At 35.6% G+C, this 13422-nt stretch overlaps 1 protein-coding gene across 11 annotated transcripts in view; it reads left to right on the top strand.

Annotated features, from left to right (window-relative positions):
* The window catches only part of LOC133052239 (lysine-specific demethylase 6A-like), a 169166-nt gene that overhangs the window by 133371 nt on the left and 22373 nt on the right, over positions 1-13422 (top strand). For 10 of the 11 annotated variants that reach the window (XM_061137019.1, XM_061137018.1, XM_061137024.1 and 7 more), the window contains 5 exons: positions 5794-5858; positions 5933-6007; positions 6748-6896; positions 10173-10287; positions 11661-11848. In XM_061137019.1, the coding sequence (XP_060993002.1) occupies positions 5794-5858; positions 5933-6007; positions 6748-6896; positions 10173-10287; positions 11661-11848 (592 nt within the window). Of the gene's footprint in view, positions 1-5793; positions 5859-5932; positions 6008-6747; positions 6897-7455; positions 10135-10172; positions 10288-11660; positions 11849-13422 lie in introns of those variants that run through there. The other variant, XM_061137027.1, reaches the window with a different exon arrangement.

Below are 13422 nucleotides of genomic sequence, written 5' to 3'. Positions count from 1 at the left end.
TTGTATTTTCAGTTTTCCTGACCTTAATTTTTCTTCATATTCTTTTCTTATGCCCTTCTAATGGATTTATTTGCTCTTGTTTTCCATTTAATTTTCTTGTAGAGTAAAACTTAGATGATTGGTTTCAGATCTTTTCTTTTTCTATTATGTATATTAATTGCTCTGAATTTTGTGCCAGTCACTGGTTTGGATGCATTTCCAAATTTACTAACGTTTCTGTTTTCATTATAACTCAGTTCAAAATAATTCTTAGTTTTTTTAGAGGGTATTTTCAACAGTATATTGTTTAGTATCAGTGTGTTTTTACATTTTTTATCTTTGTTTGTTTTACTGATTTCTACATTATTTCCATTGTTACCTGATAGGAGGTATTGTATTATGTCTTTACTTTTGAATTTGCAAAGGTGTGTGTAGTGACCTGGAATGTGGTCTCACTGAACATTCTGTGTGAACATCAGAGAAACATGCAGTGTTTAACGTAAGAACCCTGAAAGGCACAAACAAAACCTTCTGAGCATCAGGACCTAGGGGAAAGGAGCAGTTGACCACACAAGAGACTGAGCCAGACCTGCCAGTGACCCCATAAGAGATTGACGCAGACCTACTTATGGGTCTCCTGTGGAGGTGCTGGTTGAAAGTGGCCTGTCTCAGGGTCAGGGGCACTGGTGGCAGCAGTCTTGGGAAGTGCAGCTTGTTGATGTAAGTCCGCTTAGAGGAGGTCACCATTAGCTTTACCATAGGGCCTGTAGCCCTACCATAGGGACTGTAGACTTCCAGCACTGGCCTGCCTCAGGCCAAATCAACAGGGAGGGAACATATCCCTACCTATCAGCTGAAAATTTGATTACAGATTTATAGAACATCACCCTGCCCACCAGAGCAAGACCTGGTTTTCCCCACAGCCTGTCTGTTCCACTAGGAAGCTTGTACAAGCCTCTTTACTGCTCCATCAGAGGGCAGACAGAAGCAGCAAGAAGTGCAGTGCCATGGACTCCAGAACGAAAACCACAATCACAGAAAGCTAACCAAGTGATGGATCACAGCCTTATATAACTCAGTAAAACTATGAACCATGACGTGGCAGGCCAGCCAAGATGAATGGGTCACTGAGGTGAGTTCTGACAAAACTAGGTCCACTTGAGGAAGAAATGGCAAGCCACTTGAGTTTTCTTGCTGAGAGAACCCCATAAACAGGCAAATTTTTGCCCCATGAAAAGGTAAAAATATGTGGCACTAGAGGATGAACCCCCCCAGAATAGTAGGTGTCAGATATGCTACTGGAGAAGAGTGGAGAAATAACTCCATAAACAGTGAAGAGACTGAGCTAAAGCGGAAATGATGCCCAGGTGTGGATGTGTCTTGTGGTGAAAGTAACATCTATTGCTGTAAAGAACAATACTGCACATGAACCTGGAATGTTAGGTCTGTGAATCCAGGTAAATGGGACATGGGTCAGGCAGGGGAAGGCGAGAGTGAACATCGTCTTAGAAATCAGTGAACTAAAATGAATGGGAATAGGTGAATGGAATTTAGATAACCATTATATATACTACTGTGGGCAAGAATCCCTTAGAAGAAATGGAGTAGCCATTATAGTTAACAGAACAGTCCAAAATAGACTGCTTGGGTGCAGTCTCAAAAATGACAGAATGATCTCAGTTTATTTCCAAGACAATTCAGTATAACAGTCATTCAAGTCTATGCCTCAACCACTGATTCTGAAGAAGCTGAATTTGAATGGTTCAGTGAAGAACTGGGAAACCTTCTAGAACTAACACCAAATAAAATCTTTTTCATCTTAAGGAATTGGAATGCAAATGTAGAAAGTCAAATACCTTGAGTAACAGGCAAATTTGGCCTTGGAGTACAAAATGGGGCGGGGGGTGGCAAAGTACAAAATGAAGCTGGGCAGAGCCTAACGAAGTTTTTCCAAGAGAATGCAAGTCATAGAAAACACCGTCTTTAAACAACCTCAGAGCTGATTCTACACATAGATATCACCAGATGGTCAGTACTGAAATCAGATTGATTATATTCTTTGCCGCCGAGGGTTGAGAAACTCTATAATCAGCAAAGAGAAGACCTACAGCTGATTGTGGCTCACATCCAAGCTCCTTATTACAAAATTCAGGTTTAAATTGAAAGTGGGGAAGTTCAGTAGACCATTCACATATGACCTAAACAAATACCTTATGATTATTTAGCAGAGGTGACAAATAGAGTCAAGGGATTATTAGTCTGGTAGACTAAGTGCCAGAAGAATTATGCATGGAGTTTGATATTGTTGGAGAGGAGGAAGTAACCAAAATAATCCTAAAAGAAAAGAAATGCAAGAAGGCAAAACTTTGCTGGAGAAGGGAATGGCACTCCACTTCCATTTTTTTACCTGGAGAATTACTTGGACAGAGGGGTCTGGTGGGCTACAATCTATGGAGTCACAAACCATTGGACACAGTTTGCAAATAAATACACAGATACAAACATGGTATAATGTTACATGCTATTTATATCCCAGTTATAACAAAGAGAGGATTAAGATTTTTTTCACTTATTCTTTTTTTTATGCTTTTATTTTATATATTAGAAATTCTGACCTGTATAATTTTTCTTCTTTAAAAAACTAAATTGTCTTCCAAGCCAAGGCAGCTTTTTTCTAGCAAGCATAAATTTTTGTCCATCAGAAAAACTTTATTTCTCTTTTACTCTTGAAGAATGTCTGGGGGCATAAAATTCCAGTGTGATTTTATTTTTGTTTCCATTTGAATGTCTTCTTGCCTACATTTTGAAGAAGATGTGGATGTTACGTTTCAGTTGAGCTCAGTTCAGTTGCTCAGTCGTGTCTGACACTTTGCGACCCCATGAATCGCAGCATGCCACGCCTCCCTGTCCATCTCCAGCTCCCCAGTTTACTCAAACTCATGCCCATCGAGTCAGTGATGCCTTCTAGCCATCTCATCCTCTGTCGTCCCCTTCTTTTCCTGCCCCCAATCCCTCCCAGCATCAGGGTCTTTTCCAATGAGTCAACTGTTTGCATGAGATGGCCAGAGTGTTGGGGTTTCAGCTTCAGCATCAGTCCTTCCAGTGAACACCCAGGAATGATCTCCTTTAGGATGAACTGGTTGGATCTCCTTGCAAGGGACTCTCAAGAGTCTTCTCCAACACCACAGTTCAAAAGCATCAATTCTTCGGCGCTCAGCTTTCTTCACAGTCCAACTCTCACATCCATACATGACTACTGGAAAAACCACAGCCTTGACTAGACGGACCTTTGTTGACAAAGTAATGTCTCTGCTTTTTAATATGCTATCTAGGTTGGTCATAACTTTCCTTCCAAGGAGTAAGTGTCTTGTAATTTCATGGCTGCAGTCACCATCTTCAGTAATTTTGGAGCCCAAAAAAATAAAGTGTGACACTTCTTCCACTGTTTCCCCATCTATATATTATGTTTAGATGAGTATAAATGAGATATTTTTATTTTCTGTGGTTCCATTGCATATTTTCTCTTATCTTTGATTTTTATGTAGTTTAAGCTTTATATGCCTAACTTTAGGGTTTGCCCATTTATTCTTCTTGCTTTTACTCAGAACCTCAATATTCATGTTTTCATACCTCTGTTTCATTGGTAGGGAATGTTTACGTATTTCTAGTTTGCTTATTGGCTTAAATTTTTATTTCTTTTTGCAAATGAGGAATTTGGGATCTATGTTACCTGATCAGGGATTGAATCTTGGGCCCCAGCAGTGAGAGTGCTGAGTTCTAAACATTGAACTGCCAGGGAATTTCTTCTTGGTTCATTTATTTCTTCTCTTTCAACATTGCCGGTTTGATACATCTTTTTAACTTTCTCTACAATTGTTGCTTATTCTGATTTGTCTGTTTGTGAACTTTTTTTGGTCTGTTTTTCCTTCTTTTTCAGATTTAGGAATTTCTTTTCAGATACCCCCATGACAAATTACTTCTTTTTAGAATTCTTTGCATACTAAACTATAAAATTTTTTTCTCAGGATGCCATCATTTGTGTTATGTCAGAGACTGTTCTTGGGTCTTGGTATGGGTTTTTAAGCTGTGCATCTAACTTTTCCCATACCTTGATGTGCTGGATAAAAGGAACTGCTATAAGTAGGCTTTTAGTCATGTATTGGTAAAAGTATTGAGGTAGGGGATATTCTGTTATCTTATGATTTGGTCTTAGTCCTTGTGAAGCATGTGCCTCTCTACTGTGAACCTCATTAGTGCTTCATGCTTGTTTTTCCCCCCATTCTTTCAGTAGAACTGAATGTGTAGAGTCGGCTGGAGTTGGGTATTTCTCTCTTCTCTGGAGATGTTTTCATTGTTTAATTGCTTAGTGGTATCCGACTCTTGAAACTCCACGAACTATAGCCCTCCAAGCTCCACTGTCCATGGAATTCCCCAGGGAATTCTGGAATTCAAGAATACTGGAGTGGGTTACCATTTCCTTCTCTAGGGGATCTTCCTGGCCCACAGATCATACCCACGTCTCCTGCACTGGCTGATAGATTCTTTACCACTGAGCAACCATGGAAGCCTCTATGAACATGTAGGTCCTAATAAAAATTCCAGAAAATTAGCCAGTGATTAAGGAGCTTCTTCTGAGTGCAGATTTTGCTGTAAAGAAAAGAATCCTCTGGTATATTTCAGAAAGGGATTTTTTTCTGATATTGTCTGTGGTGTTTCTTTCCCCAGCAGAGTATCCATAGAGTTTTCTGGTCCCATTAATTTTAGTTTCTATTTTTCACTGCTTTGCCCAAAAAAAAACTTTTGGACACAGCAGTTTGATCTGTGTTCTTTTACTACCATGAGACTGCTTAATTGTTTTTAAGGATGAAGTGGCTAGTTCCAAATCTCTTACATGTTTTACAGACTCATTAGTAAAGTATTTAATTTGCAGATATTTCCCCTATTCTGTAAGTTGTGTTTTCACTTTTTCTTGATGGTGTCCTTTGAAGCATGAAAGTTTTAGTTTGGGTGAAAATTTTGTTTTAACTGCTTTATTTTTGATGTCATAGCTAAGAAAGGTTTATCTGGTAGTCATGCAGACATACTCTTTGTTTTGTTGTAAGAGTTTCATAGTTATATGTCTTACATTAGGTCATTGGCTCCATCTTGAGTTAATTTTTCTCTTTAGTAAAAGGTTGGTGTCTAACATTTATTCTTTTCACTATGGGTTTCTATACTTTCCATACCATTTCTTCATTGAATAACTTTGGCATCTTTGTCAAGAGAGTAACACATTTTTATTTAGATTTAATTTCCTTCCTAGTGCTAAGTGTTTTATTTATATAGAATGTATTTTGTCAGAAATTTAGATTATTAACTATGTTCTCTTAGTTGTATTACTATAATCCACATAGGCAGGGTTAAGATAAAAAATTTTATATTAGACATAGAAAACCTTAAATCTTTATTCACCTATACATGTCGTAACTTGTTTTTGTAGGCACACACACTCCTGCCAATTTAAAATGTGTACTTTAGCTTGATTGGCATTTATAAGTAACATTGATAGCAAGACTATAGAACTTTGCTTTCATTTTCTTTTATTATCACTTTAATTTGTGTCAAGTAGAAGAATATACACATTGCATTCTTATTTAAGAGTTCATATAGGAAAAACAAACTCTGGTCTTTTGGTGCAGTGTGCCTATAGCAAACTACTTTTCAAATCATGATCAGTAGCACTCATGTAGATATGATTATTTTATTCAGTTGTGTAATGGGAAGTATAGTGTGTAGGAAGGTACTAAAATATGAATGTTTTTGCTTTATTTGTAGGAGGAAAATGAGAAAAGAATGCAACATAGAGAATATTCAGATAATGAATCCACTTCTTCAGATAAGTAAGCAAATTTTAGTATGCATTCAGTGTTCCTGTCAAAAGGCATGAATTTACTTTTGTTGTTTTCTTTTTAAGTACTGGAAGGAGAAGGAAAGGACCTTTTAAAACTATAAAGTTTGGGACCAACATCGACCTTTCTGATGACAAAAAGTAAGACCTCCTGTTCTATTTCCATGAAGTACAAACAGAAATGTAGAACTGAAATTTGCCTACTTTTGTATTTTCTTTAATCCAGTAGTTATCCTGTTTTTGTGTGTTGACAGAAAAGTTTTTGCTAGCATTTTGAAATTATTTTTATTAGATTTTGGAATGGTACTTTTGTTATCAGTATCAAAACAGTTTTACAGATGTGCAAATAAAAATATAAGATTATCATACTTTTTTTAGTTTTTTAAATATTTATTTATTGTCATTTGGCCCTGCTGGGTCTTCCTTGCAGCACACGGGCTTTCTCTAATTTCCACAAGCAGCATTTACTCTCTAGTTGTGTGTTTGGGCTTCTCACTGTTGTGGCCTCTTTTATTGCAAAGCACAGACTCTAGGAGCACGGGCTTCAATAGTTGCAGCACGTGGGCTCAGTAGTTGTGGCTCACCAGCTCAATTGCTCTGCAGCATGTGGAATCCTACTTTGCCGACCAGGATTTAACCTGTCTTCCCTGCATTTGCAGGTGAATTCTTAACCACTGGAACCAGGGAAGTCCCATAAATTTTTAAGTTATCTGTTTGTTTTAGGACTTGTTTGAAAAAGAAGTTAAAGACTAGTTCATTTGACCTTAAGCATTTGAAACTTAAAGATTAAACTGTTTTGTGTTTGGATTGCAAGATTTTGCCGTTAGGTCTCATTAATGTTTGCAACAATATTACACTTTCAAAATATCATTTTATTTCAGGTGGAAGTTGCAGCTACTTGAACTGACTAAACTTCCTGCTTTTGTGCGTGTTGTATCAGCAGGAAATCTTCTAAGCCATCTTGGTCATACCATACTGGGCATGAATACAGTTCAATTATACATGAAAGTTCCAGGGAGTCGGACACCAGGTTATTTTTATGAAATAACTTATTTTGTATAGTTAAAAAAGAGTTGATCAAATGTGGTAGATGCACCTTTAGTGTTTCCCATTTGTAATTAATGAAGTCAGTAAGATTTGAAAATTATTTTTAGTAGGCAAAAATACTGTAAGTAATCTTACAATTAAAGATGAGAGTATCAATTTGTTCTCTCAATATGATTTTTATACTTTTTATATGTATCAGAAAAATCAGAAAAATTTTACCCTCCAAGGGGGTATTAACACAGGCAGTCAAATGCTTTGTCTTGACCCCATTGACAGCAAACTGTCAGTTTTCCACATTTTTTCACCACAGTTATAGTTCTTACTAATAATGAACTAATATGTGTCCTATATGGTATAAAACTTCACTGAAAATACTTAAAATATATGATGCACTGTATTTTTAAAACTTATCTCCTTATATACCTTATTGGGATTCCAAGTCAGTATCCCCTTTTGTCAGGATAGCTACAAATGTACATCTGTTAAAGCTATTCTGTGGAAAAATTTTGTTTGATCTTTTTCTGTTTTTTTTCTCTTATAAGCGCCAGCTGGCCAGTCCTCCCCGTGCATCTCCCCAATCCTGTATGTTTCATATGTTTCATCTTTAAAATTTTTTTTCTGAAACTAGGTACTGCTAAACACTCTTTTATCAGTCTATGTATTTACTTTATTTAGCTTATTTGGTTGGTTGGAAGGCATTTACAGAATTCTCTTAAGGTTTGTTTCTCATTTTTTTTTAACTTTTACATCTTCTCATTGCACTTAGTTGCATTTCAGATGGAGTTTTTTTCAGTTGAAGATCACAAGTAAAAGAAGGCTTTTACAGTGTAAAATGTTCTTTGCACTTGTTATTTAGCTTTGACTGTGTTAATGAAAGCTATAGTTTGTCAAGCAGCAATATGAAGTTATAAGGGCATAAGGTCTCTGTTATTACGGCTTAATTCTTATGTTGTAGCACGAAAACATACATGAATAGAGCATAAATTGATGCCATATCTGAGTCCCAAGAATTTTAATTACAAGAATGGGTATTTGATCAGCGGACCATAGTGTGCTCTCCCCTGGTTTAAATCATAAAGTTTCATTCAATACAAATATAAAATCATTCTCTTTGCATTGACATAACTTACGTCATAAGTGACAATTGAAGTACTTAATAATTTTAAGTTCCAGTCTCTGGACAGCTGTCAGATGGTAGCAGAAAAAACCAACTCAGCTATATGGTGATGTGTACAGCCTACAGGTCATTTTGTTTGTTTTTCTGATGTTTTCTTCAGTACATTCTCACTGTAGAATAACCAACTAATTTTTAAAAGAAGAATATTTGTTGCTTATTTCATGAGTTTGGATTCCCAACTTTGGTAATTGGAATCTGCTGAAAAGCTTTTGAAAGAAATAATTAATCATTTTGAGGATGAGATATCATTATTTAATAGCTCCTCAGGGATATTAATGTACAACTAGGCATAAAACCCAGTTGTTGAAATGTTTATTCCCAGGATTGTTGCAAATTTAGATAGATAGTACTGTTTTGTCAGTATTTGGGTCAAGTGGAAAGAAATATGAATAATTTTAATAGTTGAAAAAGTATTTACTGTATTCGCCTTCTTTGTCATTAATAACGTCTTAATACTGGGCAAAAATGTTACTTTTCAAGATTTTTAATGTATATGATATTAGAGTAGATCCATCAAGATTTATTTGTATTTGAAAATTATTTCATTTGATTTAGACTATTTTATAAAAATAAATATGTGACAGGTGAAATGAAGCACAGAAGATGAAGAACTTTTTTTTTGTAATTTAAAAACCAAGGGGCTGAAGCCAATTTAGTATATTATTCTTTGTCATTTATGCCTAGAAGTCTTGGGATCTTTCATTTGTTTATCATTACATTAACAGTATCCTGTGGAACTCAAAAGGAGTTCCTTAGAGAAAATATGTCATATGTTTTAGTCAGCTCCTGTAATTCATAGAAAAATAGTTCTAAGTGTTTTTTTAGTTGGTAAACATTTTGTCTGTTCTTACATAAAAGAAATGATACTTTCTATAAGATACTTTACCTACTGAAATGAACTTTTAAATGTATTCTTAAAAATTTAGAGGCCATGTTCTGAGGCTGTATTATAAGAGATTACCCATCTCTACCTGTGGTGGAAAAGGTATAAGCATTTACAGTATGTAGCAATATGAAATTGGAAGGTTTATAGGACTTACAGGTTGCTAAGTCACCAGTTACATTTTGAAAATAATATCTCATTCATTCATTTCTTTCTTTTACCTTTTTATGTTGTATTGAAGTATATAGCTGATTAACAGTGTTTAAGGTGGACAGCAAAGTACTCACTCATACATACACATGTATCCATTTCCCCCCAAACTCCCCTCCTTTCCAGGCTGCCACATTCTGCTGCCACAGCAGAATTCCCTGTCCTGTACAATAGGTCCTTGTTCAGGTCCTTGTTCGTTCTCCATGTTAAATCCTGCGGTGTATACTTGTTACATTGTGTACCTGTCCATCCCAAACTCCCTGACTATCCCCTTCCCCTGCATTTCCCCCAAGGTAACCATAACGTTATTAGAGAGTATTGAGCAGAATTCCCTTCGTTTGTTAGTTAGCCAGCATTGTGTACATGTCCATCTTAAACTTGCTAAATTTCCTTTGCCCCCATCCTTTCTCCCGAGGTTATCCCAGAGCATTGAGCAGAGTTCCCTCTGCTGTGCAGCAGGTCCTTGTTGGTTCTCCGTGTTAAACACAGCAGTGTGTCCACGTCCATCCCAGACTCCCTAACTATCCCTTCTCCCATCCTTCCCCCCTCGTGACCATCAGGTTATTACAGAGTATTGAGCAGAGTTTCCTGTGCTGGACAGCAGGTCCTTGGTTATCCATTTTAAATATAGCAGTGTGTGCATGTAAATCCCAAACTCCCTGACTGTTCCTTCCCTGTACTCTTCCTTTCAGCAACCACAGCTTTGTTCTCCATGTCCTCATTTGTTAATTTTTGGTACTCTTTGTGAGTTGGGGTAGTTTACAGAGAAGAAAGTAGTAACACTGATAATAGCTAATATTTATTACTTATTCATATGGCATTCATTAATCTGTAAGCATTTATTTTTCACCCAGTCCTCAAAACAGAGCAGTAATTTAATGGCACATTTCTTTCATTGAGTTTAGGATGGACAGGTACACACTGCTACATGTACACACTGTTCATTGCATTTATAGTGTCATCATGATTTTTTTCCTTTTACATTTTAGGTCACCAAGAAAATAACAACTTCTGTTCTGTTAACATAAACATTGGTCCAGGTGATTGTGAATGGTTTGTTGTTCCTGAAGGTTATTGGGGTGTCCTGAATGACTTCTGTGAAAAGTAGGTTTCTAAACTAAATATTCTTTGAAAATAATTGTGAGAAAAGTTATTATGAAGGGCAATTAATTACCTGCTGTTGTTTAAGAGTTGGTAATGATATAGTTATAGTAACATACATGATTAAGAATTGAATGTAATTCTCATACTTGTCATGTATGGTTATTTTTAAATTGATACACTTATTTCATATACTAAATTCTTTAATATTTTAGAGGATATTTACTCATAGTTTATTTACTAAAAAGTATGTCAGAGTGGTTAAAAAAACAGTACTCCAAAGTTCTCTCAATTACTAAAATGTATGATCAGATTTTTCTGGCTTATGTATAAGGTTTACTTTTGCTATAATGAATTTTTTAATAGAATTTATTTCTTTACGTTATACCATGTGGTATTTTTACACATACATTGCAGTGATTCTTTTTAGAAAGAACTAATTGTTTTATGGAGGAGGAAGTGGCAACCCACTCCAGTATTCTTGCCTGAAGAATTTCATGGAAAGAGGAACCTGGCAGGACACGGTCCATGGAGTTGCAAAGTGTCAGACATGACTATTTTTAGGGTTTAATTTTCTTCTATTTCAAATATCTTAGGTCAAATGTTCTTGGAAAAGACAGCTGATATCCCCAAAGTTTCAACAGCAGAGTAATAAAAAATAACAAGTTAGAATGATTTATTTTAAATTATAGAAATCATGTGTGTCTTCTCAACTTCTATAATTTTGTTTTGCAGAAGGATACTGCTTCTAATGTTTATAATTTCAATAGTTTATTTTATAGTTGCAGATAACATGTTATCTTAAAATCAACTGCTGTTTTGAATTTTTGAAAAAGATGTTTGATCTGTTTGCCATCTTTGGCATCCTTTTTTTAAATGGAAATTTTTCCAGTTTCATATTGGTAATACTGGGTGAAATAGTACTAAAGTTTATACTGTGCTTGAGAAGAGTCGAACAGTTGCCCCTGAGCATGTCAGGCCCAAGATTACCTGATTATAATGTTGCTTACCTGTTTGTCAGTACTCTTTAATAGGTAGATTTTATTGTATGTGTATTAAATCTAAGTAAAATCTACGTTAAACTCAAAAACTAATTTATTTTCAGTAATTTGAAAACTTAACATTTGTATTTTTGAAAAGTAAGTTTAGACATATGGTCCCGAAATAAATAAGTAAGTGTACCTCTTCTCTTCTGTTGTTACTTTTCTTCAATTGCTTCTTCTATTCTAGAGCCCTGTTCTGAAGTTCTGACAGTACTATTAAGTTTTATTAAACTATATAAAGTGATAGCATTTTCTAATCTCTTTAAAGTATCTTTTCATCTTTGATGAGACATTAAAAAAACTTTGTCCAGTAACATTATTCATTTTTTTCAGAAATAATTTGAATTTTTTGATGAGTTCTTGGTGGCCCAATCTTGAAGATCTTTATGAAGCAAATGTTCCTGTATATAGGTTTATTCAAAGACCTGGAGATTTGGTCTGGATAAATGCAGGCACTGTGCACTGGGTTCAGGCTGTTGGCTGGTGCAACAATATTGCTTGGAATGTTGGCCCACTTACAGGTATTATAAATAATATAATAACAGTGATAAATATAAGTAGTACATTTTAAAAATTCTAATGATGAGTTAGAAAATAACTCACTAAAAGTTGAAAAAATTTGTCCTAGAAGAAATATAGTTGTTGCTATACAGAAAGTGAATTCTAGCTACGACAGGTATATAGAAGAGTAAATTTTAGCAAATTCCAAAAGTATGCTTTTGCAGGTAAGACAATATACTTTTGGTATTTTAGAGCATTGAATATTATTTTTATAAAAGAAAACTTGTGGGAAAGAGTAACAATAATTATATTTTAGACTTTTTATTTTTTTCTAATATACCACATTTATTTTTTCTAATATACCACATGAGATGTTTTGTCAAACTCTGTTTAATATATGTAGGATGAAAAAGTTTGGCATTTTGGTCCAGAAAGATCTGATGACTCCTACCTTGTTTATCTTTGTAAATTTTGTGACTTTGGATAAGTGTTTTGAAATATTATAGGCTCATTCTTTTAATCTGGAAAATGAGAAATCCTTTTAGTCCAAAAAAGTGAGGGCTTCAGAGATGTAATAAAGGCAAGTCTCATGCCAGGCACATGGTGGAGAGTTCTGACAAATCATGGTCCACTGGAGAAGGGAATGCCACACCACTTCCCCATTCTTGCCTTGAGAACCAAATGAATAGTATGAAAAGTAAAAAACATATGATACCAGAAGATGAGCCCCCGAATAATAGATGCTCAACTTACTCCTGAGAAAAGGCTCTAGACGAAATGAAGAGGCTGAGCCAAAGTGGAAACAACACGCAGTTGTGGATGTGTCTGGTGCGGAAAGTAAAGTCTGATGATATTAAAAAAAAATTGCATAGAATATTTCATGTGCATTCATGTTCATAATTTATTCATAGTTCCACAAATTAACACAGAATTCCTAGAGTATTAGTTCCATGAATCTAGATAAATTGGATGTGAGCAAGCAGAGATAGCAAGAAGGAACATTGACTCTTAGGAATCAGGCAAGTAAAAGGGATGAGAATGGGCAAATTTAATTCAGATGACTGTTACATCTACAATTTTGGGTAAGAATCCCATGGAAGAAATGGAGTAGGTCTCATAGTCAACAGAGCATTATGTGGACGTAATCTCAAAAACGATAGAATGATCTGTTTTGTTTCCAAGGCAAACCATTCAACATCACAGTAACCCAAGTCTGTGGCCCAGTCACCAGTGCCAAAAAGCTGAAGGCGAACAGTTGTATGAAGAACTACAAGATCTTCTAGAACTAACACCAAAAAATATGTCCTTTTCATCCTAGGGGACTGGAATGTGAAAGTAGAAAGTCAAGAGATACCTGACCATGGAATACAAAATGAAGCAAGGCAAAGCCTAACCCAAGTTTTGCCAAGAGCATGTACAGATCGTAGCAAAAACCCACTTCCAACAACACAAGGGACACCTCTACACCTGAACATCTCCAGATGGTCAATACCAAAATCAGATTGATTATATTCTTTGCAGCCAAAGATGGAGACACTCTACAAAATAGCAGCAACAGGACCTGAAGTGTCTGTGATTCAGATCATGAGCTTTG

The sequence above is a fragment of the Dama dama genome, chromosome X (assembly GCF_033118175.1).
Source record: "Dama dama isolate Ldn47 chromosome X, ASM3311817v1, whole genome shotgun sequence".
Classification (NCBI taxonomy): Eukaryota; Metazoa; Chordata; class Mammalia; order Artiodactyla; family Cervidae; genus Dama; species Dama dama.
This window is presented reverse-complemented; position numbering and strand designations above follow the sequence as displayed.